Source organism: Tursiops truncatus, chromosome 2, assembly GCF_011762595.2.
Source record: "Tursiops truncatus isolate mTurTru1 chromosome 2, mTurTru1.mat.Y, whole genome shotgun sequence".
In the NCBI taxonomy this organism is placed as follows: Eukaryota; Metazoa; Chordata; class Mammalia; order Artiodactyla; family Delphinidae; genus Tursiops; species Tursiops truncatus.
In genome coordinates, this window is record NC_047035.1 from 162713496 (window position 1) to 162739492 (window position 25997).

The 25997-nt window shown below is 36.8% G+C and overlaps 1 protein-coding gene across 17 annotated transcripts in view; it reads left to right on the forward strand.

Annotated features, from left to right (window-relative positions):
* Positions 1 to 25997, forward strand: part of MLLT10 (MLLT10 histone lysine methyltransferase DOT1L cofactor) — a 249150-nt gene that overhangs the window by 49152 nt on the left and 174001 nt on the right. For 15 of the 17 annotated variants that reach the window (XR_012330414.1, XR_004525403.2, XR_004525404.2 and 12 more), the window contains one exon: positions 603 to 657. The exons of 1 other annotated variant lie outside the window; for it this stretch is intronic. Coding sequence is in view for 12 of the 16 variants with exons in the window: in XM_073801642.1 (XP_073657743.1) it covers positions 603 to 657 (55 nt within the window). In the remaining 4 variants the exon portion in view is untranslated. Of the gene's footprint in view, positions 1 to 602; positions 658 to 6756; positions 6812 to 25997 lie in introns of all 17 variants that reach the window. One more of the 17 variants, XM_073801643.1, reaches the window with a different exon arrangement.

Below are 25997 nucleotides of genomic sequence, written 5' to 3' on the forward strand. Positions count from 1 at the left end.
AAAAGAAATGGCAATACTGGCTTGGTGTTTATTTCTGGTTTTACATTGTGGGAGTGGTAGAGAGGGATCCATAATAATTCTGAGTATCATTGGGCTGTGAATAAAAAGAGTAACTAGAATAATTAGAGCAGTTCTTTTCTTCCAAAGGCAGGTAAGCACATGTGAGATCATGCCTTCCTACTTGAATCAAAATTCTGAATTTGAGTTTGGCTCTTTATTTCAGGAGAAACCAGATCCAACTGAGTATGTAATAATCCTGGTTGATTCTACTCAGAAAGCAAAGGAGTAGAGGCACAGGTTAAAAACTGTGCCCCAATCCTATGTTGAGAGAATCTTTTTATTTTTATTAATATAACATTAGAAAAAAAATTGTGGCAGGAATTTAAATGTTAAGTAAAATTACTTTTTAAAAGTTGTTGTCTGGTACTCTGAGGAAGACCAAATGTCAAGGAGAATTACTTTGTGAGGATCTTTCTGATACACTCTTGGTGGCAACTAGTACAAATGCCACTACCATATTTTTAATAGTTTTCAAGTTACAGGGAAGATGTTATACTTTGGTAATCTGAAAAATCTCTTTGTTTCCCCCCCCCTTTTAATAGAGATGTGAACTGTGTCCTCATAAGGATGGAGCTTTAAAAAGAACAGATAATGGCGGTAAGTGCAGAGAATTCTGAGAAAAATTTTCTTGAACACTGGAGTGCAGATGTATTTTAAAATATCTGGTAATTCATATTATATCAAACTGTTTGCTGCTCAAATATTTTTAACAGTACTGGATGTAATTTTTAATTTTTAAAAATTGAAACAGCTTTTCTACTTTCTGGACAAACTTAAGTTTTGTTTTGTTTTGGTGCAGAATGATCCAGATACTTCTAATTAAAATCTTGATTTTTTTTTTTTTAAATGGATACAGTTTCTTATATTACTGTTGGGAAAATAAGCCACTCTTTTTTTTTTCTTCGTTAGAGATAAAAATCTGTTTTATATTCTTTTCCTCCTGTTTTGCGTATTGCTAGACAGATGATGTTTCTAATGCATGTTAATTTTAACACCCTGTGGATCCTTGTTGCTTGAATATAAACAAATTCTGACTTTTCTTAAATTTTGGTGTGCTTTCATAAGACCCCTTTTGTATTTCTAATTTTTATTTCCATTTTTATTTTATTATTATTTTTTAAATTTATTTATTTATTTATTTATTTATTTATTTATTTATTTATTTATGGCTGTGTTGGGTCTTTGTTTCTGTGCGAGGGCTTTCTCTAGTGGCAAGCGGGGGCCACTCTTCATCGCGGTGCGCGGGCCTCTCACTGTCGCGGCCTCTCTTGTTGCGGAGCACAGGCTCCAGACGTGCAGGCTCAGTAGTTGTGGCTCACGGGCCCAGTTGCTCCGCGGCATGTGGGATCTTCCCAGACCAGGGCTTGAACCCGTGTCCCCTGCATTGGCAGGCAGATTCTCAAGCACTGCGCCACCAGGGAAGCCCCATTTCCGTTTTTAGTTACCTTTCTTAGAGAAATCCATGTTTCTTTATAGCTCAGTACCATTCTTAAATGTGTAGACTTCAATTTATTAAACTGTGGCATTTTATGAAAATTAAGTAACTGATGGAGAAACTCAAAATAGTAGAGATAAAACTAGTACTATTAGTATATACTTCCATTTTGGGAAGCCAGCTCTAAAGTATTTTTGGCATAGAATAGTTTCATGGCATGAGTAAATGGGGAAAATACAACGTTTTTGACTAGCACTATATACATATATATAAATATTTAAATCTGATGTTTAGACTATAAGTCACATTATCCAAAATTTTAAATATTAAAAATCCTCGCTCCTACCCCTGTACACCATTATCTGCACAGTTTCTCAGTACAGTTTCTGCCACCAACATAGTTGCTGTTACTACTTTTTTGGATACACAAATAAATATGAGGAAACAAAAATTTTCTGCAATTTTATACAAATGGATGAATATTATATATACTCTCTTGCATCTTAAGTTTTCCTGAACAGTTTATCTATTATTAGTATAGAGCTTTCTTTATTATCATATGTTATATAATCAGCTGCCTGTTTCTAATCTTTTGCTTTTATGACTAATGCTTGTATATATATATGTCATTTTGCTTCTGTGCAAAGACATCTGTAGGTTTTTATTAATTCCCAACAGTTGAACTGTTGGGTCAGAGAGATTTTACAATTAATTTTGGTAGATATTCCCAAATTATTCTCTTTAGTGGTGGTACCAATTTGTGTTCCCAGCAGCACACATCTTTTGTAATCCAGTAGATGAAAGTTGGTGTCTCAAACCATGCATTTTGCATTTCTCTTATTATGAGTGAATCTGAGCATCTTTTCATGTTTTTAAGAGCAATTCAACTGGTATTGTCCCATATGTGATCTGTTCTTTTTCTGTTTGGTTGTTGATTTTTTCCTTTTTGATTTGTTGGAGCTTTCATAGGAGTACTTCATATATTAGGCTTTTGTGATGAGTTGGACTAGTTTTGGCCCTGTTGTTGATCTTGCTCATGTGGCTTTTTCTCATGCAGAAAATTTTGATTTTTATTTAGTTGAATTTCTTAATCTTGTCTTTCTTGGTTTCTGTGTTTTGAACCATTAGTTAAGGCTTTCCCTACTTCAAAGTTATAAAGGAATTCTTTCATGTTTTTCCTTAAGCTTTTTTTTTTTCTTGGCCACAACGCATGGCATATTGGATTGTTCGCTGACCAGCGAGTGAACCTGTGCCCCCTGCAGTGGAAATGCAGAGTCGTAACCACTGGATCACCAGGGAACTCCCTCTTCTTATATATATATATATATATATATATATATATTTTTTTTTTTTTTTAGTAAATTTATTTTATTTATTTTTGGCTACGTTGGGTCTTTGTTGTGTGTGGGCTTTCTCTAGTTGTGGCGAGCAGGGGCTACTCTTCATTGCGGTGCGTGTGCTTCTCGTGGTGGCTTCTCTTGTTGTGGAGCAGGGACTCTAGGAGCGCGGGCTTCAGTAGTTGTGGCACAGAGGCTCAGTAGTTGTGGCTCGCAGGCTCTAGAGTGCAGCCTCAGTAGTTGTGGCGCACGGGCTTAGTTGCTCTGCGGCATGTGGGATCTTCTTGGACCAGGGCTCGAATCTGTGTCCCCCTGCATTGGCAGGCGGATTCTTAACCACTGCACCACCAGGGAAGCCCCTCCCTCCTTTAGTATTTTTATAGTTTCTTTCTTTCTTTTCTTTTTTTTTAACAGTTAATCTTTGATACATTTGGAATGTATGCAGCAAATACAATGTGAGGTATGGTTCCAACTTAATTTTTTCCTAGATGCTAAAATGCTACCATTTGTCCCATCACCATTTATTGAACAGTTCATTTTTTTCATATTGATTTGCAATGCCATCTTTGTTATAGTCTAAATTTGATGTGTATTTAAAAAATTCTGACTAAATTGTGTTCCAAAATTATTTTGGAGCCTGGAATGCATTTTATTTTAGAAATGCCAATTGTATTTCCAGACTGGTTAGCGAAACCTCACAATGTACCTGATGTATATAGTATCAGTGATGCTGTTCTTTAATATCTAATACCCATTTTTCATACCAGAAAATATGTTCCAAATTTTAGTTTTGTTTTTCTGGTGATCAGGATTAGGAATTTTTCAATTTAACTGTTACTTTTCTTCAGTGTTAATCACTCCATAGTTCTCAGTTGTTGAAGGTAAGTGTTTTAACATAGATCGGTGTGTGAAAAGTGGGTTATTATAGGCAAAGGGAGAAGTAAATGACAAAAGACACAGGTATATCAGGGATTTGCATTGTAGAGTTTGAATAGTAGGCCTTCTGAGAGGTGGAGCTGATGGTATAGGCAAGATTTTCTTTCTTTTCCCTTTCCCCTGCTCATCCTTTTCCTTCCTTCCTCCCCTCGCCTTGGCTTGCCTTCCCTCCCTCCTTCCCCACCTTCCCCCTCCCTCTTTCTTCCGGCCCCTGCTCCACCCTTTCATACTAAGGACTTGATCCTGTTGATTATGGGGAGCCACTGAAACTGAGGAATAACGTATGAGTTTTCTGTTTTAGAAAGATCACTCTGACAGCGTTGTGGTAAATGGACTGGAAGGACGTGAGACCAGACCAACTATAAAAAAGAAAGGCAGAGCTGGATCATAAGTGCATTTAACATGCTTAAAACCAGCTATATGGCCTAGCGGGTGGGGGGAGATAGAAAAAAAATAAATTATGGAGGTAATTCAGTCTGCCGTTTTACTCACTGAGCTCTAGGCAAACCTATATGGAAATCCCTTGTGAATTACTGTAAAGCTTTCCCAACCATCGCTGACAAAGACATGAAGTATACTATTATTGAGGGGGCCAGGCAAGAGGTGGTGTCGGCTTACTTATATTCTTGAAGAGGAAGTTTTAAAGTGAGTTGAGGATCGTTGATAGATACTATCTGACAGCGCAGTTAGAAGAACTTGAATAAAGCAGTGTTGTGTATTCAAAATGACGTACAGTGTCATGCACTTTCTCTATTGGGATTTTAAGGGGTTTTTCAAGGATAGTTTTGATTATACATACTGTTTTGGGTTTTGTACTCTGATGTTAGAATCTACGCTCCACAGAGGTAAGACTCTGCTTTATTGTATTAAGTCCAAGGGAGAGATACTGAGGAACTGTTTGAGTCAGAAGTAGGAGGAGGGATAAAAATGAGGGAATGGACATCAGAGATACTAAAGTGGTAAATTTTTACAGGTATATTAAAAAAAAATACTTTTATTATTGAAAAAATGCTTTTATTATTGAAAAATTTCAAAAATACTTTTATTATTGAAAAATTTCAAAATATTATTGAAAAATACAAATAGAGATAATCCCCACCTTGGTACCTAGCTTTAACAGTGACCAAGTCATGGCCAGCTGTTTCTTCTATACCCTTCCCTACCCCAGTCTTCTGATTATTTTGAATTCTGTGAGCATTTCTAGTTTACGTGTATATTTTAAAAATGCACAATATATTATCACACCTAAAATAATTGACAGGGATTTCTTAAACCCATCAAATATCTAGTCAGTGTTCAGAATTTCCTGACTGTCTCCTGTTTTCTTTTATAGTTGTTGAATCAGGATCCCGTAAGGTCCATAAGCTGGATCCAAATAAGGTGCATACATTGCAGTAGCTTGGTATGTCTCTTAGGTCTCTCTGTAATCTCCTTTGTCTTCTTTCCCCCATTTGTCAGTTTACTTATGGAAAAAATCTAGGTCATTTGTCCTGTAGAGTTTGTACACAGCAGACTTTGTTGATTAATCTTAGATGGGGTGTGTGTGTGTGTGTGTGTGTGTGTGTTAACATGTCACTTTGTTCCATGTATTTTCTGTACATTAGTAGTTAGATATATTCAGAGACTTGATCATAATCAGTTTATTGTGGGGACAGTCAAGAATACTTCATAGATAGTGTTGTATATTTCCTTCAGGAGGCATATGATATTTGTTTTGTGTGTGTGTGTGTGTGTGTGTGTGTGTGTGTGTGTTAACAACTGTTCATCAGTGTCTAGATGCATTTTCAGATTCAGCAACGTTGCAGTCTGTATTAGTACTTCATTCCTCTTTATGGCTGATTGATACCCCATTGTATATATACAGGCCACATTTTATCTGTCCTTTCATTCGTTGAAAGACATTTGGGTTGTATCCATCTCTTTGCTGTTGTGAATAGTGCTGCTGTGAACACTGGTATAGATGTTAGAACATTGGTATTTTGGGGGGTATATACTAGTGGCATTGATGGGTCATATGATGCTTCTGTATTTAACTTTTCAAGGAACCACCAAACTGGTTTTCATAGTGGCTACACCATTTTTACATTCCCACAAGCAGTGTATGAGGGATCCATTTCCTTCTCATTATCACCAACACTTAATATTTTCTGAATTTTTAGATTATAGCTATCTTAGTGGATATGAAGTGGTACCTCATTGTGTTTTTTTTTTTTTTTTTTTTTTTGTGGTACGCAGGCCGCTCACTGCCGTGGCCTCTCCCGTTGCGGAGCACAGGCTCCGGACGCACAGGCTCAGCGGCCATGGCTCACGGGCCCAGCTGCTCCGCGGCATGTGGGATCTTCCCGGACCGGGGCACGAACCCGTGTCCCCTGCATTGGCAGGGGGACTCTCAACCACTGTGCCACCAGGGAAGCCCTCATTGTGGTTTTGATTTGCATTTCTCTAATCATGAATGATGAGTGCTTGTTGGCCATTTGTAAATCTTCTTTGGAAAAATACCTGTTCGTATTCTTTTTTTTTGGCTGTGTCGGGCGTTCCCCGACCAGGGATCGAACCCATGCCCTCCTGCAGTGGAAGTGTGGAGTCTTAACCACTGGACTGCCAGGGAAGTCCCCCTGTTCATATTCTTCGTCCATTTTGTAATTGGGTTGTTTGTCTTTTTTTTTGTTGAGCTATAAGAGTTCCTTTACATCTTCTGGATTCTAGACACCTATCAGAGATGCATGATTTACAAATCTTTTCTCCCACTCTGTGGGTTGTTTTTTCATTTTCTTTATATTGTCCGTTGATTCACTATAGTTTTTAATTTGATGAAGTCCAATTTATCTAATTTTTCTTTTGTTGCTTATGCTTTTAGTGTCCTAAGAATCCATTACTACCCGAAGTTATAAAGATTTTACACCCATTTCCTTCCTTAGAGTTTTATGTTTTTAGCTCTTTTTAGGTTGTTGATCCATTAAAAAAATTTTTTTTTCTTTATTTTAACAGACAAGGAAGTTGACACACTTCATGGTTGAAGTCCTAATCCCCAGCTGCTCAGAATGTGACTACATTCAGAGATAGGATCTTTTTTTCTTTTTTCTTTTGGCTGTGCTGTGCAGCATGCAGGATCCTAGTTCCCCAACCAGAGATCGAACCTGTGTCCCCTGCAGTGGAAGCACAGAGTCCTAACCACTGGACTGCTAGGGAATTCCCCTGTTGATCTGCTTTGAGTTTTTGTTTTGTTTTGTTCTTTTGGCTGCTTTGGGTCTTTGTTGCTGCGTGCGGGCTTTCTCTAGTTGTGGTGAGCAGGGGCTACTCTTCGTTGCAGTGCACGGGCTTTTCTCATTGCAGTGGCTTCTCTTGTTGTGGAGCATGGGCTCTAGAGTGCAGGCTCAGCAGTTGTGGCGCATGGGCTTAGTTGTTCCATGACATGTAGGATCTTCCTGGACCAGGGATCGAACCTGTGTCCCCTGCATTGGCAGGCGGATTCTTAACCACTGTGCCACCAGTGAAGACCATTTTGAGTTAATTTTTGTATATGATGTGAGTTAGGGGTCCAACTTCATTTTTTTTTCTTGTGGGTATCCAGATGTCCCAGCACCATTTGTTGAAGAGACTGTTCTTTCCCCCATTGAATGGTCTTGGTATCCTTGTTAAAAATCAGTTGGCTATATATGCATGGGTTTATTCCTGGACTCTATTATATCCTATTGCTCTTTTTATGTATTCTTATGCCAGTGCACACTGTTGTGATGACTGTAGCTTTGGTAATAAGTTTTGAAATTGGGAAGTTTGTTCCAATTTTACTCTTTTTTTTTCAATATTGCTTTGGCTCCTTGTGTTCTATGGAAATTCCATATGAATTCAAGGATTGTGAAAAAGGCCATTGGAATTTTGATAAGGGGTTGCATTGCATCTGTAGATTGCTTTGGATAGTATTGCTGTCTTAACAATATTAAGTCTTCCATAATATGAACACAGGATGTCTTTCCATTTATTTATGTCTTTAAGTTCTTTCAGCAATGTTTTGTAGTTTTCAGTGTAAAAATCTTGAATGAGATCATCCTGGCCTGTTGTAGACACTCAATCCAATGACAGATGTCCTTGTGAAAGTATGTGGAGACACAGAGATGGGGAGATGGCCATGTGAAGACTAAGGTTAAAAAAACAAAAGAGTAAGGTGGACATTGGAGTAATGTAGCTATAAACCAAGAAATGTCAAGGATTGTGAGAGCCACGAGGAGGTAGGAGAGAAGCATGTTGATTTTGGACTTAGAGCTTCCAGAACTGTGAGAGAATGTATTTCTGTTTTCTTAAGCTACCAAATTTGTTGACATTTTTTATGGCTGTTCTAGGACACTGATACACTTGTTTTGAGAATATTTGCATTTATATTCATAAGGGGTATTGGGCTGTTATTTTGTTTTCTTATGTTTGTCTGACCTTGGGGGCATTTGCTATCATACTGGCCTCATAGAATGAGCTCGGAAGTGTTCCCTCTTCAAGATTTTTGGAAGAGTTTGAGAAGAATTTTTGTTAATATTTCTTTAAATGTTTGGTAGAATTCACTTATGAAGGCATCTGGTCCAGGGCTTTTCTTTGTGGGGAGGTTTTTGCTTGTTGGTTGATTCAATCTCTTGTTATAGGTCTGTTCAGATTTTCTCTTCCTTTTTTTTTGCGGTACGCGGGCCTCTCACTGCTGTGGCCTCTCCCGTTGCGGAGCACAGGCTCCGGACGCGTAGGCTCAGCGGCCATGGCTCACGGGCCCAGCCGCTCTGCGGCATGTGGGATCTTTCAGGACTGGGGCTTGAACCCGTGTCCCTTGCATCGGCAGGTGGACTCTCAACCACGGCGCCACCAGGGAAGCCCTGATTTTCTCTTTCTTGAGTCAGCTTTGTTAGTTTGTGTTTCTAGGAATTTGTCCATTTCCTATAGGTTATCTAATTTGTTGGTCTGTATTTGCTCATGGTGTTCTCTTATAATTCTCTTTCTTTTTGTTAAGGTCAGTAATAATGTTTGCACTCTTATTTCTGAATTTAGCAATTTGAGTCCTTTTTTTTCTTAGTCAATCTAAAAGCTTGTCAATTTTGTTGATCTTTTCAAAGAACTTTTGGTTTTGTTGATTGTCCCTGTTATTTTTCTATTCTCATTTTATCTCTGATTTTTACACCTTTCTTCCTTCTGCTGGCTTTGGGTTTAGTTTGCTCTTTTTCTAGCTCCTTAGCATAGGTATATAATTAGTTTATGAATTTGAGATCATCTTTTTTTTTTTTTTAATTAATTAATTAATTTTTGCTGTGTTGGGTCTTCGTTTCTATGCGAGGGCTTTCTCAAGTTGTGGTAAGCGGGGGCCACTCTTCATCACGGTGCGTGGGCCTCTCACTATCGTGGCCTCTCTTTTTGTGGAGCACAAGCTCCAGACGCGCAGGCTCAGTAGTTGTGGCTCACGGGCCTAGTTGCTCCGCGACATGTGGGATCCTCCCAGACCAGGGCTCGAACCTGTGTCCCCTGCATTAGCAGGCAGATTCTCAAACCACTGCACCACCAGGGAAGCCCCATTTTTGCTTTGTTTTAAACAGCTTTATTAGGAGATGGTTTATGTCATGTGTTTCACTCATTTGAAGTGTGCAACAGTTTTTTTTTTTTTAAGTATTTACAGTTATGTGCAGCACACCACAGTCAATTTTAGAACATTTTCATCACTTCAAAAAGAAACCCTGTTTGTTTGTTTGTTTTTGTATAGGACAGGGAACTGTATAAATATCTTGTAATAAACTATAATGGAAAAGAATCTGAAAAACAATATATATGTATATAAAACTGAATCATTTTGCTGTACACCAGACACTAAGACAAAATTGTAAATCAGCGATACTTCAATTAAAAAAACAAAAGAAACCCTGTATTTTTAAACTATCACTCCCTTATCTGTCCACCCTACCCCATTTCACCCCCTCAAGCATCTTCTTTCCAACATAGATATTTACAGGTATGAATTTAACTCTGAGTGCTGCTTCCTATGTATCACATGAGGTTTTGTATATTGTGTTTTTCATTTGTCTTAGGGTATTTTCTAGTTTCCATTGTGGTTTCTTCTTTGACTCATTGGTTATTTAAGAGAATATTGTTTAATTTCCATGTATTTGTGAATTTTCCAGTTTTCCTTCTGTTGTGGATTTGTATTTTCATTCCACTGTGGATTGATAAGATCTGATTTCAGATCTTTTCAAATTTATTGACACTAGTTTTGTGACCTGAATTAATTGTGATCTTGGAGAATGTTCATGGGTATTTGAGAAGAATGTGTATTTTGCTGTTTTTATTTCAGTGTTCTATATATATATATATTGGGCCTAGATGTATTGTAGTGTTATTCAATTCTTCGATTTATTTACTGATTTTCTGATAAGTTCTATCCATTATTGAAACTTGGGTACTGAAATTTCCAGCTATTACTAAAGAATGGTCTGTTTCTCCCTTCAGTTTTGTTCATTTTTGTTTCATGTATTTTGGAGCTCTGATGTTTGGTGCATATATGTTTATCATTGTTTTATCTTGGCGTTTTTAAAAAAATTTTTGACTGCTTTGGGTACTCATTGCTGTGCACGGGCTTTCTTTAGTTGCGGTGAGCGGGGGCTGCTCTTCGTTGTGGTGCATGGGCTTCTCATTGTGGTGGCTTCTCGTTGTGGAGCACAGGCACAATAGTTATGGCTCGCAGGCTCTAGAGTGCAGGCTCAGTAGTTGTGGCGCACGGGCTTAGTTGCTCCACGGCATGTGGGATCTTCCCCGACCAGGGCTCGAACCCATGTCCCCTGCATTGGCAGGAGGATTTTTAACCACTGCACCACTAGGGAAGCCCCTTGGTGTTTTTTAAAAAATAAATTTATTTATTTATTTTTGGCTGTGTTGGGTCTTCATTGCTGCACGTGGGCTTTCTCTAGTTGTGGCAAGTGGGGGCTACTCTTCTTTGCGGTGTGCGGGCTTCTCATTGCGGTGGCTTCTCTTGTTGCGGAGCACGGGCTCTAGGCGTGCAGGCTTCAGTAGTTGCAGCACGTGGGCTCAGTAGCTGTGGCCCACAGGCTTAGTTGCTCCGTGGCATGTGGGATCTTCCTGGACCAGGGATCGAACCTGTGTCCCCTGCATTGGCAGGTGGATTCTTAACCCTTGTGCCACCAGGGAAGTCCCTCTTCTTGGTGTTTTGACCTGTTTTTCAATATATAATGTTCTTCTCTGTTCCTTGTAACAGGTTTTAATTCTTATTTCATTTTCCATATATATATTTCTAGTAGCTATCCTGGGGATTGCAATTAACTTCTTAAACTTATAACACCCTGAGAAACACCCAGGTTAGGGGATACAAAGGCAAATGCCTTGAGTCAGTCCTTTGGGTTCTTTCTGTCCCCCTCCCACAGTTAGGTCAAAACTTAAAATCACAGTTCTTTGAGAACAAGCTCTGCTCAACCTCTTTTGGAACCAGGGACCAGAGTTTGGCACTAGGAACGTGGGGTGCTGTCTTCAAGACCATTGTCAAGCCAATGAGGGGTAGAGCCAGGGCAAGTAAAAATGACACAAAACTCTTACTGTTTTTAAGTTGCCTCTTTCTTTCTTTTTTTTTTTTGTTTGGTTTTGGCCACGCAGTGTGGCATGTGGGATCTTAGTTCCCCAACCAGGGATTGAAGCCATGCCCTCTGCAGTGGAAGTGCAGAGTCTGGACCACTAGGGAAGTCCCAGGTTGCCTCTTTCTTTATTTTTTACTTGGGTGCATAAACTTTTGACTATCTTCCAGAGTTCTGACAAAGTTGATTGTGACATTTTATTCTCCATTTTCTGGTGTTTCTGTGACAGCACAGGCTCTTGGAGATGCCATAGGTCCAAATGCTTCATTTTTAACTCTTCTTTACCAGTTTTCAAGAGACAGGTATATTATTTGGTTGCCAGTAACAGACATAGATTCTGGATAACTGAAGCAAAAATAATATATGAAAAGATATAACTCACAGACTTCAGGAAAAATTGAGTGCTCGAGTGTTTGCATTTTGGAGTGACTGGAACCAGAAATGAATAGAATCTCCTGAAGCGTGGTATTCTAACAAGAGGAGGAAATGGATACTGAATAAGCTTTTTTTTAAAAAAATTTATTTATTAAATTTATTTATTTTTGGCTGCGTTGGGTCTTCGTTGCTGCGCCCGGCTTTCTCTAGTTGCAGTGAGCGGGGGCTCCTCTTATTTGCGGTGTGCGGGCCTCTCATTGCGGTGGCCTCTCTTGTTACGGAGCACGGGCTCTAGGCACACGGGCTTCAGTAGTTGTGGTTCATGGGCTCTAGAGCGCAGGCTCAGTAGTTGTGGTGCACAGGCTTAGTTGCTCCGCGGCATGTGGGATCGTCCTGGACCAGGGCTCGAACCCATGTCCCCTGCATTGGCAGGCGGATTCTTAACCACTGTGCCACCACAGAAGCCCGTGAATAAGCTTAAATCATGGCTATCTACAGTAGTATCATATGACTTAATGGATGTGGGTTGAGATGAGGGAAGGGAGCTGCTCAGATTTCTCTGTGGACAGCTGAATGTTGATGGTCTTAACTGAGGTAGAGAGTGTTGGGCAGAGGGTTGTTTTGGGAGTAAAGATCAATGTTGAGATATACTTTTCATGTCTTGAGTTTAAGGTGATGGTGAGATTGCTGAAAAATGTATATGTCAGTAGGAAATTGGATATAATTACCAGCTTTTAGCTCTTACTGTTCCTGCTTCCTTACCATGTAGTTTCCTTCCTGGGGAGGTTACTGCATTCTTGATATCTGTCCGGAGCTATTTTCTGCATACATAAACATTTTTTACACAAATGTAGGATATAGTGTTTTATGAATTGCTTCTTCATTTAATAATATACCTTGGAGATCATTGCACATAAGTAATAAAAAACTCTCATATACATCTGCAAGATACTTAATTGTAAAAATGAACCGTAATTTATTTAACCATTCTCTTGATGAACATTTAGTTATTATTATTATTTTTAAACAGTACTGCAGTGAATAACCATGTACAATGTAATCATGGATAAGTGGGTGATTAGCTATAGGCAAAAATTCCTAGAAGTGGGATTGCTGGGTCAGAGGGTATGTGCATCTGAAATTTCAGTGGATTTTGCCTAATTCCCCGCTATTGAGATGTACTAATTCACAGTATATTCACAATACATGCAAAGAGCCTGTTTTCATCATATTTTCCTCAGCACAGTTGCATGACCACCCGAGTCAGTTTCAGTTCTGGATTGTTGATCAGACTCACAAGTCACAATCGGCTTTTCCAGCACCAAATATACTATAAAGGAAAAGCATACTCTGTTGAGATACAGAGGCCTCCAAACTCTGAGGCAGGTTTTGATGTTTCCAGCATTTTGATTGTAAGGTTGACAAGAAGCTAATGCGAGTGCAGGTCCCATTAGCAGAGGGAAGCCTCCAGGTTTGGGGACCCTCAGTTTAAATATGCCTACTTGCCATATAGCCTCTGTATCTGTAAGTGGCTATAGCTCTTTTATTTTAATGTAGTATAGACTATAAATTATAAGTTATACAATATACATTCCTGACAGCCAAGTACAGCAGGCTAAAGAGCATTCTTGGATACATTATTAGTACATGGCAGACACTATAGGACTCTCGTCTATCTTCAGGGTTGATCTTGCAAGAACTGTGAAGATATTTTCTTCAGGGGCCTGAAAGAGAGATTCAAAATACAGCTTTTAACTCTTTCCATCTGTCAGTATTAAGAATCTTTTTATATTTGCCATTCTGGTAGGTAAGAATTATGTAAAGCTAGCCTTAATCTGTATTTCTCTTATTATGAGAGAAGTTGAGCAACTTTTCATATGCTTAAAAGCTATTTGTATTTTCTTTATGTGAAGTATTCATTCATATTGTTAGCTCATTTTCCTCTTGGTACATTCCTCATGGCACTTTTTTTTTTTTTTAATATTTATTTATTTATTTTGGCTGTGCCAGGTCTTAGGTGCAATATGTGGGATCTTTTAGTTGCAGCATGTGGACTTCTTAGTTGTGGCACACGGACTCTTAGTTGCGGCATGTGGGCTTCTTAGTTGCGGCATGTGGGCTTCTTAGTTGTGGCATGCGGACTCTTAGTTGTGGCATGCATGTGGGATCTAGGTCCCCCACCAGGAATCGAACCTAGGCCCCCTGCCTTGGGACCGCAGAGTCTTACCCACTGGACCACCAGGGAAGTCCTGGCAGATTTGTTGATTGTTGTGTAAGAACTCTTAATGTATTATGGAAATTAGTCCTTTGTCTGGGGTATTGCAGAATTTTTTCCTCCTAGATGGTGGTTTGTGTTTGATTTTGCTTTTGGCCATACAGAAATTTAAGTTTATAATCATGCTTATTATTATTATTAACAAATATTTTCCTAATTTTGTAGCACACTAGAAGGACTGTTTTCTACACCAAGATTATTTTAAACTTTTTGTACATTTTTTTCTAGTAGGTGGTTAAAAAAAAAATTTAGATTGTTGATCCATCCAGAATTTATTGTAATGTAAGCTGTGAGGTATGGAGCTATTTATTTTTCACCTAGATGACTATCCATTTGTTCCAAATACCTATTTTGAATAATCTGTTTTCCCTTGTTGATTCCAAACGACACTTTTTTAAATACAAAGTTCACATGTGATTTAACTTTATTTCTGGACTTTCATTGTATTCAGTGATGTGTCTTTTTATGGGCCAGCACCACACTGTTTTAATTGTTTTAGTTTTATATCTTGCAGATATAGCCCTTCCTTATTACTGTCTTCCTCCTCCTCCCTTCTTTTTTCTTCTCTCCCACATTTTCTTGTCTTTAAAATTTTTTTTAATTTAAAAAAACTACTAATGGTGTTTTTGGCTCTACTCGTTTAATTTTCCTTTAGGAAACTTTTTAATCAGTTTGTTTAATTTGTTTTAATTAATTTTTTTGTTTTGGAATAATTAAAAAAATTAAAAAAACAGATTTAATTAATTAATTAATTAATATTTTGCCTGCGTTGGGTCTTTCGTTGCTGTGTGCGGGCTTTCTCTAGTTGTGGCGTGTGGGCTTCTCTCTAGTTGTGGTGCATGGGCTTCTCTCTAGTTGTGGCACTTGGGCTACAGAGCGTGTGGGCTCTGTAGTTGTGGCACGCGGGCTCCATAGTTGCGGTGCATGGGCTTAGTGGCCCTGCGGCAGGTGAGATCTTAGGTCCCCAACCAGGGATTGAACCTGCATCCCCTGCATTGGAAGGCGGATTCTTAACCGTTGGACTACCAGGGAAGTTCCAGTTCCTGTATACCCTTTACCCAGTTTCTCCCATTATTAACTTTTTACATTACTGTGGTATATCTGTGAAAACTAAGAAACTGACAATGATATATTACTATTAACTGAATGCTACACTTTAAAACAGTTTTCATCAATTTTTGTCATTAATGTCCTTTTGCATTTAGTTGCCATGTCTCCTGATCTCCTCTGGTCTATAGCAATTTCTCAGTCTTTTCTTGTTTTTCATGACCTTGACAGTCTTGAGGAATACTGGCAGGTACCTGTTGAATGTCCCCAATCTCCATTTGTCTGATGTTTTTCTCATGATTAGATTGGATTTATGGGTTTGGGGAAAGAATACCACAAAAGTTAAGTCCTTGTCTCATCATATCTTATCCAGGGTACAGATATCCATATGAAATCACTGATATGAAAAAAATACTCAACATTACCACAGTGAGATGACAGGACACCCATTAGAATGGCTACTATTTAAAAAAAAAAAAAAGCAAACCCAGTGTTAGTGAGGCTGTGGAGAAATTGGAACCCTTGTACACTCTTGGTGGAATTGTAAAATGTTGTAACCGCTGTGGAAAACAGTATGGAGTTCCTTCAAAAAATTTAAAAAGGACTACCATAAAAAAAAATGATCCAGCAATTCCACTTCCAAGTATATATCTGAAAGCAGAGTCTCTTAAGAGGTTTGTGTGCTCATGTTCATAGCAGCACTATTTGCAGTAGCCAAGAAGTATAAGCAACTCAAATGTCTATCAGTGGATTAATGGATAAGCAAAATGTGGTATATACATAAAATGGGATATTATTCAGTCTTAAAAAGGAGGGGAATTCTGCAGTGTGCCACAACATGGTTGAACCTTAAGATCATTATTGTTAAGTGAAATAAGCCAGTCACAAAGGACAAATACTGTATGATTCCACAATATAAGGTGCTTAGTTAAATTCATAGAGACAGAAAGTGTAATGGTGGTTACTAGGGTTTGGAGGGAGGGGTAGAAAGGGAATGGGTGTTTATTGGATATTGATTTGCAAGATAAAAAAGTTCTGGAGATCTGTCTCACAACAACGTGAATATACTTAACATTACTGAACTGTACACTTAAAGCATGAATTTGGTTATGTGCTTTAAAAAATTACAGTAAAAGTAAATCTTTACATCTTATTTATTTATTTTTTGCCTTAATACTTTGGCCAGGACTTACAACACAACATTGAATAGAAGTGGTGATAGCAAGCATTCTTTTTCTCCATTTCAAAGACATTGTGTTGAGCATTTCACCATTAATTATGCTGATATGTGTATATTTTATTAAAAATTTTTTTTGTTGTTGTTGTTTTTTGGCCACACCACGGAGCTTGCAGGATCTTAGTTCCCTGACCAGGGATTGGGCCATGGCAGTGAATGCGCTGAGTCCGAACTACTGGACCACTAGGGAATTCCCTGTTTTGGTTTTTTCTTGGCTTTTGTTTAGTTTTTGGGTAACTATTTCTACCCTGATACGAGTTTTTTTTTTTTTTTTTAATCAAGAATAGATACACACTACTATATATAAAACAGATAAACAAGGACCTATTGTATAACACAGGGAACTATATTCAATATCTTGTAATAACAGATGATGGAAAAGAATCTGAAAAAAGAATATTATATATATATATAAAATACGTCTGAATCACTTTGCTGTACACCTGAAACTAACACTAACATTGTAAATCAATTGTACTTCAATTAAAAAAAAAGAGAGGAGATATTTTTGTGTCTACTGAGATGATATAATTGTTCTACCTTATTCTGTTAGGAATTGATTCAGTTTTGAATGTTAAATATACCTTGTTTTCCTAGAGTAAGCTCAAATTGTTATTCTGGGATTCAGTTGGCTATTTATAATTTTGGCACCCGTGTTTACGAGGGACATTAGTATGTAATTTTTTTTTCTTATTATGGCCTTGTCAGATTTTGATTTCAACGTTACGAGGATGTCATAACAGGTTAGGAAGTATTCTCTCTTTTTTTATTTTCTGGAAGCATTTGTATAAGGTTGGCACATTTTATCCCTGGTGTTTGATAGGATTCTCTGGCGAACCTGTCTGTGTCTTGAGTTTTCCAAAATTATAATTATGTATTTATTTTCTTTAGTGATTAAAGAACTTTAAAATTTCTTTCTTTCTTTTTTTTTTTGCGGTACGCGGGCCTCTCACTGCCGTGGCCTCTCTATTTGCGGAGCACAGGCTCCGGATGCGCAGGCTCAGCGGCCATGGCTCACGGGCCCAGCCGCTCCGCGGCATGTGGGATCCTCTCGGACCGGGGCACGAACCCATGTCGCCTGCATCGGCAGGCGGACTCTCAACCACTGCACCACCAGGGAAGCCCCTAAAATTTCTATTTTTTATTGTGGTTAGTTTTGATAAGTTATACTTTTGGGGAATCCATCAGTTTCACATCTAAATTTTAAAATTACTGGCAAAAGTTCTTCATTACCTTCTTACTATCTGCAGAGTTAAAATGTCCTTGGTTATTAGTGCCATCTCTTTTTTCCTAAGTTAGTCTAGTGATGGGTTTACCCATATGTCTTTATTTACAAGAAGCTGTTAATACTTGCAAATATTTTTATTTTCTTCTACTTTTTTGGGGTTTATTTAGCTATTTTTAAAAATTTTAAGATGCAAATTTATTTAGCTCATTAATTTCCAGTCTTTCTAATACTGCTTTAAAAACCTTATTTCTAGGGAGAAATTTAGTTTAACCTGCAACTTAGATATTATTTTTATCATAAGTTAAAACTTTTATAATTTCCTTTCTAATTACTACTTTGACCTATTGATAATTAAGATGTTTATTTCTTAATTTCCAAATACATGAGTATTTTTATCTTTATTATCGATTTCTAGTTTAATTTCACCATTGTCAGAAAACATACTCTTTGATTTTAATCCTATGGAATGTTATCAGACTTGGTTTATGGATAGGATATGGTCAGTTTTTAAAGAAGTTCTCTGTGTGCTTTTAAAAAGTTCTGTGGTTTTGGAATGTAGTATTTTATATAAATCTGCATTTACATAAAATTTGATATTTGGCTTGTTGGATTTGATATTTGGGTTGTTAACAGTTTCCGTATCCTTTCTGATTTGTTGAATGTGTTCTATTTGAATGTGTTAGATTTGTCTCTTGTTAACAGCAAATAGTCGCCTTTTTCCCTAGTCAAACAGTTTTTGTATTTTAAGTAAATTTTAGTTTGTTTACGTTTAATGTATGCACGTGGGTTTTTGTGTGTTCGTGTGCATGTGTGTGTATTTGTATTTGAATTTACACTTTCCATTTTACTAAATGTTTTCTATTTGTTTTTCTTGTTTTATGTTCGTTTTCATTCTTGTCTTTTTTTGAATTACATGTTTAAAAAATAGACTTTATTTTTTAGAGGAGTTGAATGTTCCCAACAGTATTGAACAGAAGGTACAGAGATTTCCCATATGTCCTTTGTCCCCACAGATGCATAGCCTCTCTCATTATCAACATCCCCCACCAGATTGGGACATTTGTTACTATTGATGAACCTATAATGACACATAATTATCATCCAAAGTTTGTTATTTACAGTAGGGGTCTCTCTTGGTGGTGTACATTCTCTGGGTCTGGACAAATTTATAATGACATATGTCATTATAATATAATATAATATTATATTATTATAATATCACACAGAGTATTTTCATGGCCCTGAATAACCCTTTGTGCTCTGCCTATTCATCCCTCACTACCTCCTAAACCCTGAAAACCACTGATCTTTTTACGGTTTTCATAGTTTTGTGTTTTCTAGAATGTAATATACTTGTAATCATATAGTTATGTAGCCTTTACAGATTGACTTCTTTCACTTAGTAATATGCTTTTAAGTTTCCTCCATGTCTCTTCATGGCTTGACAGCTCACTTATTGTTAATGCGGATTTATTGTTTGTCTGGAGGTACCTCATTTTATCCATTCACCTGTGGAAGGACCTCTTGGTTGCCTGTTAAGTTTTGGAAATTATGAATAAAGCTGCTGTAAACATCCATGTGCAAGATTTTGTGTGTACATGAGTTTTCAACTATTTTTGTAAATACTAAGGAGCATAAGCTTGATTGTATGGGAAGGGTATGTTTCATTTTTTTAATAAATAGCCGAAGTGTTTTCCAAAGTATTGTACTCTTTTGCATTCTCACTATCAGGGAATGAGAGCTCCTGTTACCCTTCACCCTTGCCAATAGTTCGTGTTGTCAGTGTTCTGAATTTTGGCCATGTTAATAGGTGTGCAGACGTTCCTATTGGATTACTTCTTATTCTGTTCTACCCCTTCTGTTAGCTTGATAAAATTTAATATTTATATTTGCTTTTACGCTCTTTCTGAACCCTATGAATTTGAAATTCATTTATTAAACTCCTGACATAAATCTTATTGTTGTTATGTACTTTAATTCTCCATTTCTTCAAAAATTGTAATATTTTTGTCAGATTTTTTATGCAAGGGCTATAATAGTCCTTTGAAATGAAAAGGTTTGTGTAATAGGTGTTACTTTCTACTTGAATGGTTTGGCAGAATTTACCAGCTAAACCTTTTAGTGGTAGAGTGAAACTTTTCTCGGGAAGATTTTTTGATAAAAAAATTATTTTTGAAGAGTAAGTATATATAGTATTTTTTTATTAGCCTGTTAATGTTTGTTGGATCAGTAGTGTGTCAGTAGTCATAACCCTATTTTTATTCTTAATATTGGTAATTTGTGGTCTCAGCTTTTTGTTTTGCTTTATTTTGTTTTTGTTGTTTTCTTGGTTTGGGTTTTGGAGTTTGGTGTTTGGTTTTTCTTTAACCTGTGTACCTAGAATTTGTCAGTTTTGTTAACCTTTTTAAAGAAATAGTGTTTGGCTTTAATTTTTAAAGTCATCTGCCTGTTTTCTGTTTTACTGATTAATCTTTATGATTTCCTTCTTTCTACTTACTTTGTATGTATTTAGCTCTAATTTTTAAATTTCTTCATGGGGCACTTTAGGTCTTTGATTTCAGATCTTCTTTTCTAGTAAAAGTATTTAAAGCTGCAAGTTTCCCTCCTAACACTTTTGCTGCATTTCATAAGATTTGATATGTTGTGTATTTGTTGCCATTCATTTCAAAATGTTTTCCAAATTTGCCTTGTGATTTTTCTCTTTGATCCATAAATTATTTAGAAGTCTATTATTTATTTGCCATATATTAGTGGTTTTGCTAGATAGCTAATTGTTGTTGGTTGCTAATTTAATTTCATTGTGGTTAGTGATTACACTCTAGATGATTTTAGTCCTTTAAAATTCACTAAGACTTATTTTAGGGCCCAGCATATGGTCTGCGTTGGTGAATGTACCATATGTATTTGAAAAGGCATCTGTATTCTACTGTTTTTTAAAAAAATATTTGTTTATTTATTTATTTATTTTTGGCTGTGTTGGGTCTTCATTGCTGCACTAGGGCTTTCTCTAGTTGAGGCGAGCGGGGGCTACTGTTTGTTGTGGTGCTCGGGCTTCTCATTGCAGTGGATTCTCTTGTGGAGCACGGGCTCTAGGTGCGCAGGCTTCAGTAGTTGTGGCATGCAGGCTCAGTAGTTGTGGCTTGTGGTCTCTAGAGCGCAGGCTCAGTAGTTGTGGCACATCGCTTAGTTGCTCCACGGCATGTGGGAGCTTCCCAGACCAGGGCTCGAACCCCTGTCTTCTGCATTGGCAGGCGGATTCTTAACCACTGCGCCACCAGGGAAGTCCCTCTACTGTTGAATATAGTGTTCTAATTAGTTAGATCAAGATGCTTGTTATAGGTAAGCTCTTTTATGTATTTATTGATTTTTTTCATTCTTTTTTTTTTAAATAAATTTATTTATTTTTGGCTGTGTTGGGTCTTCGTTGCTGCGCGCAGGCTTTCTCTAGTTGCAGTGAGTGGAGGCTACTCTTGGTTGCAGTGCGCAGGCTTCTCATTGCAGTGGCTTCTCTTGTTGCGGAGCATAGACTCTAGGTGTGCGGGCTTCAATGGTTGTGGCTCGTGGGCTCTAGAGCACAGGCTCAGTAGTTGTGGCACATGGGCTTAGTTGCTCTGCAACATGTGGGATCTTCCCGGACCAGGGCTCAAACCTGTGTCCCCTGTGTTGGCAGGCAGGTTCTTAACTACTGGACCACCAGGGAAGCCCGATTTTTTTCTTTTTTTGGTCTAGTACACCTGTCATTTGCTGAAAATGGTGTGTTAAAAATCTGTTATGATTGGAACGTTGTCAGTTTCTTCCTTTAATCCTGTCAAGTGTTGCTTCATGTATTTTAAGGCTTTATTATTAGGTTCATACACTTTTCTAATTGTTATGTCTTTCTATTAAATTATTCCTTTATTGTTATGAAATGTCCCTTTCTATAGAGTGTTTTATAGTGTATATTTGATTTCAAAATAGTCACTCCAGGCTTTATATTCTTACTGTTAGCAGGGTATTTAATTTCCCATCCATTTGCTTTATTTTCTTTAAACTTATCAGAGTCTTTGTTTATTAAAAGTGTTTCTCTTATAGGCAGCATATCATTTGGTCATTAAAAAAAAAAATCTACTCTGTCCTTTTCAGTCTGTCTTTAATCTTACCTTGTCCCATCAACTGTTGTGTATAAATGATATAACATTTAATGTAAATTAAAATTTGGATTGAGATCTATTTTAAGATTTTTCTTTTAAAAACAGGTTTATTCAGATATGATTGACTTTCAGTATACGACATATATTTAAAGTGAACAATTTGAAAAGTTCTGACTAATGTATGTACATGAAACCATCCACCCAATCAAGTCAGTGAACATATCCATCATTCCTAAAACTTTACTCTGATTTCTTTTACTATATCTGAACCACCTGTTCCTCCTTTCAGCCTTGTCGCAGGTAACCAGTGTTCTGTTTTCTGTTACCATAGATTAATTTGCATTTTCTAGAGTTTCATATAAATGGAATCTACACGTGTGTTTGTGTGTCTAGACACACAAATATATAATAGACACATACTCTATGGGTAAATAGGAATGAAATGGCTAGTTTATAGTAAGTGCATGCTTAATTGTTTAAGGAACTGACAAACTCTTTTCTAAAGTGGTTGTAACATTTTACATTCCTATCAGGAGCATGTGAGAGTTCCACTTGCTCTGCATCCTGTTCAACACTCAGTATATAGTCAGGCTTTTTTTTTTTTTTAAAGTTGCCATTAAAGAAGTGTACAGTTGGTATCCTTGTGGGTTTTTTTTTCCAGGTATGTGTATATGTACATCTTTGAGATGATTTTCTGTCATCGGTTATTACAAGATATTAAATATAGCTTCCTGTGTTATACAGTAAATCATTTTTGCTTATCTGTTTTATGTAGTAGTGGGTATCAATCCCATACTTTCATTTATCTCCCCCCCTCCCCCTTTGGTAACCATAAGTTTGTTTTCTATGTCTGTGGTATCTTTGTAGTTTTAATTTGAATTTCCTTAATGAGTAAATAAGTTTGAGCTCCTTTTCATGTGCTTGCCATTCTCACATCTCTTTGGTGATGTGTATGTTCAAATCTTTTGCCCTTTTAAAAAAAATCAGTTCTCTATTGTTGATTTTTAAAATATAACAGCTTTATTCATCTATTATACAATCAACTGAACCATTTAAAGCATGTAATTCAATGTTTTTTTACAGTATTCAAAGACTTGTGCAACCATCATCACAATTAATACTTTCATCCAGCCAAAAATATACACTAATCATTAGCATTCACTTCTCACTTGCCTTCAACACCTCCAACCTAGGCAGCTATTAGCTCAGTCTCTGTCCATTTGCCTATTCTGGACATATCGTATAAATGGAATCTACAGTATGTGGTCCTTTGTGACTGGTTTCCTATTTTTGACTTTTATTCATGTTGTAGCATGTATCAGTACTTCATTTGTTTTAATTGCCGAGTGATATTCCAGTGTATGGCTATGCCAGATTTTGTTTATCCATTCAACAGTGGAGGGATATTTGGGGTTGTTTCCACTTTTTTTTTTTTGGTGTATGTGTAAATATGTTTTAATTTCCCTTCAGGTTATTCTTAGGAGTGGAATTCCTGGGTCATATGTTAAAACTCATACCCTTTTGAAAAATTGCCAGTCTATTTCCCAAAGTTGGTGTACCATTTTACATTCCTGCTACTGGTGTGTTAGATGTCCTATTTCTCCAGATCCTTGTCAACGCTTTTTAATGTTTGTCTTTTTTATTTTAGCCATCCTGATAGATGTGAAGTGGTATTTCATTTTTTGATTTGTATTTATTGAATGAGTGATGATGTTGAACATGTTTTCATGTGCTTATTGACCACTTATTTACGTGTGTTCTGACAATCTGTGCCTTTTAATTGGAGTGTTTAGTGCATTTACTTTTAGTGTGATTAATGATGTGGTTAGATTTAAATCTATCATCTAGATACTTGTTTTCATTTGCTCCAACTGTCTTTTGCTCTCTTGTATTCTTTTTTGGCTTTTGATTTTTATGATTCTATTTTATCTTCTTTGTTGTGTTACTAGCTATATATTTTGTTTTGTTGTGTTACTCATTGCCTTAGGGTTTAAAGTATAATAAATCTTTTCCTCAGTACAGTCTACCATCAAGTGATGTTATTATTCTATGTCACCTATAGTATAAGACCCTCAAAATAATACAGTTCCATTTCTCTTTTTTTGGCCTTTATGCAATTGTTGTCATGTATTTATCTTTGTTATAAACCCCACAATGAATTATTAATTTTGTTTAAATAATTATTTGTTAGACTCTTCCATGACTCTACTTAACTTTTTAAATATATGGAGTAAAGTTATAGTAACTGTTTTATTGCTTTTTCTGTTAATTTTATCATTTATATCAGTTCTTGATTGATTATTCTCATTGTGGGTTGTGTTTTCCTGCTTCTTTGCATGCATGGTAATCTTTGAATGGATTCCAGACATTGTGGATTATACTATTTTGGGTGCTGGCTTGGTGTGTGTATGCAATTTTAAAAACAGATAACATTAACATAACAAAATTAACTATTTTAAAGTGAACTATTCATTGGCATTTAGAACATTCATGACGTTGTACAACCACCACCTCTACGTAATTGTAAAATGTTTTTATCACCTCAAAAGGGAACCCTCTACCCTTTAAACATTTGCTTCCTATTACCCTCATTTCTTGTCTAACTCACTGGTTGTTTAAGACTGTGTTATTTAATTTCTAAATATTTCTAATTTTTTCATTTCCCTCTTTTAATGATTTCTAGCTTCATTCCACTGGAGTTGGAGAAGATACATTGTATGCTTTAATTCTTTTTAAATTTATTGAGATTTATGTTCTAACATAGAGTCTGTCTTGGAGAATGTTTCATGTGCAATTGAGAAGAATGTGTATTCTGCTGTTGTTGGGTTGATTGTTCTTTTAGGTTTAGCTGGTTTATAGTGTTGTTCACGTCTTCTGTTTCCTGGTTTATCTTCAGTCTAGATGTTATATCCATTATTGAAGGTGGGGTGTTGAAGTCTCTAAGTATTAGAACTGTCTATCAGTTCTGTCCATTTTTGCCTCGTAATTTGGGGCTCTGTTGTTTGGTGTGTGTGTTTTTAAACTTTTAACACTATAATTTTAACACTGATGAATTGACTTTTAAATTAACATATAATGTCCTTGTTAGTCTCCCTCCCTCCTCTCTTTCCCTCCCTCCCTTCCTCTCTCTCTCTCTCTCTCTCAACAGCTTTTGACTTAAGGTCTTTTTGTGTGGTATTACTGTAGCCATCAAGGTCTGGTTTGGTTACTATTTGCATGGAATATCTTTTTCCATCCCTTTACTTTTAATGTTTGTGCCTCTGTATCCAAATTAAGTTTCTTGTAGACAGTATTCAGGCAAAGCTTGGAGATACTTTGATTTTGGTTCCAATCACTGCAGTAAAGTGAATCACATGAATTTTTTGGTTTCCTTCTGCATATAAAAGTTACATCTATACTATACTTTATTAAGCGTACAATAGCATTATGGCTTAAAAAAAAACAATGTACATGTCTTAATTAAAAAATACTTTATTGCCAGAAAATGATAGCTATCATCTGAGGCTTTTTTTTTTTAACTTTGTAACACAGGCTTTTTTGAAACATAATACTAATACAGAAAAGTCTGCAAATTATAAATGTATAAGTCAATAAATGTTCACAGAGTGAGCACATTTATATAGTCAGCACTAGATCAAGAAACAGACCATTACCCCAGAAACCCTCATGCCCCCCTTTTAATCAAGGGTAACCAGTATCCTGACTTCTTACAGCATCATAGGTGAGTTCTGTGTATCTTTGAAATTTAGTAATTGGACTCATTTAGTAAATACTTTTTGTGTGTCTGGCTTCTTTTGCTCAGCATTATATTTGTGAGATGAATTCAGTGAAAGTATGTAATTTAAGTTTTTTTTGAATTTAATTAATTTTTTTATACAGCAGTATAGTCATCAATTTTATTAGTCTTCTTATTAGTCATCAATTTTATACACATCACTGTATACATGTCAGTCCCAATCTCCCAATTCATCACCCCCCCCCCCCCACCCCTCGCCGCTTTCCCCCCTTGGTGACCATATGTTTGTTCTCTACATCTGTGTCTCAATTTCTGTCCTGCAGACTGGTTCATCTGTACCATATTTCTAGGTTCCACATATATGCGTTAATATACGATATTTGTTTTTCTCTTTCTGACTTACTTCACTCTGTATGACAGTCTCTAGATCCATCCATGTCTCTACAAATGACCCAATTTCGTTCCTTTTTATGGCTGAGTAATATTCCACTGTATATATGTGCCACATCTTCTTTATCCATTCATCTGTCGATGGGCATTTAGGTTGCTTCCATGACCTGGCTATTGTAAATAGTGCTACAGTGAACATTGGGGTGCATGTGT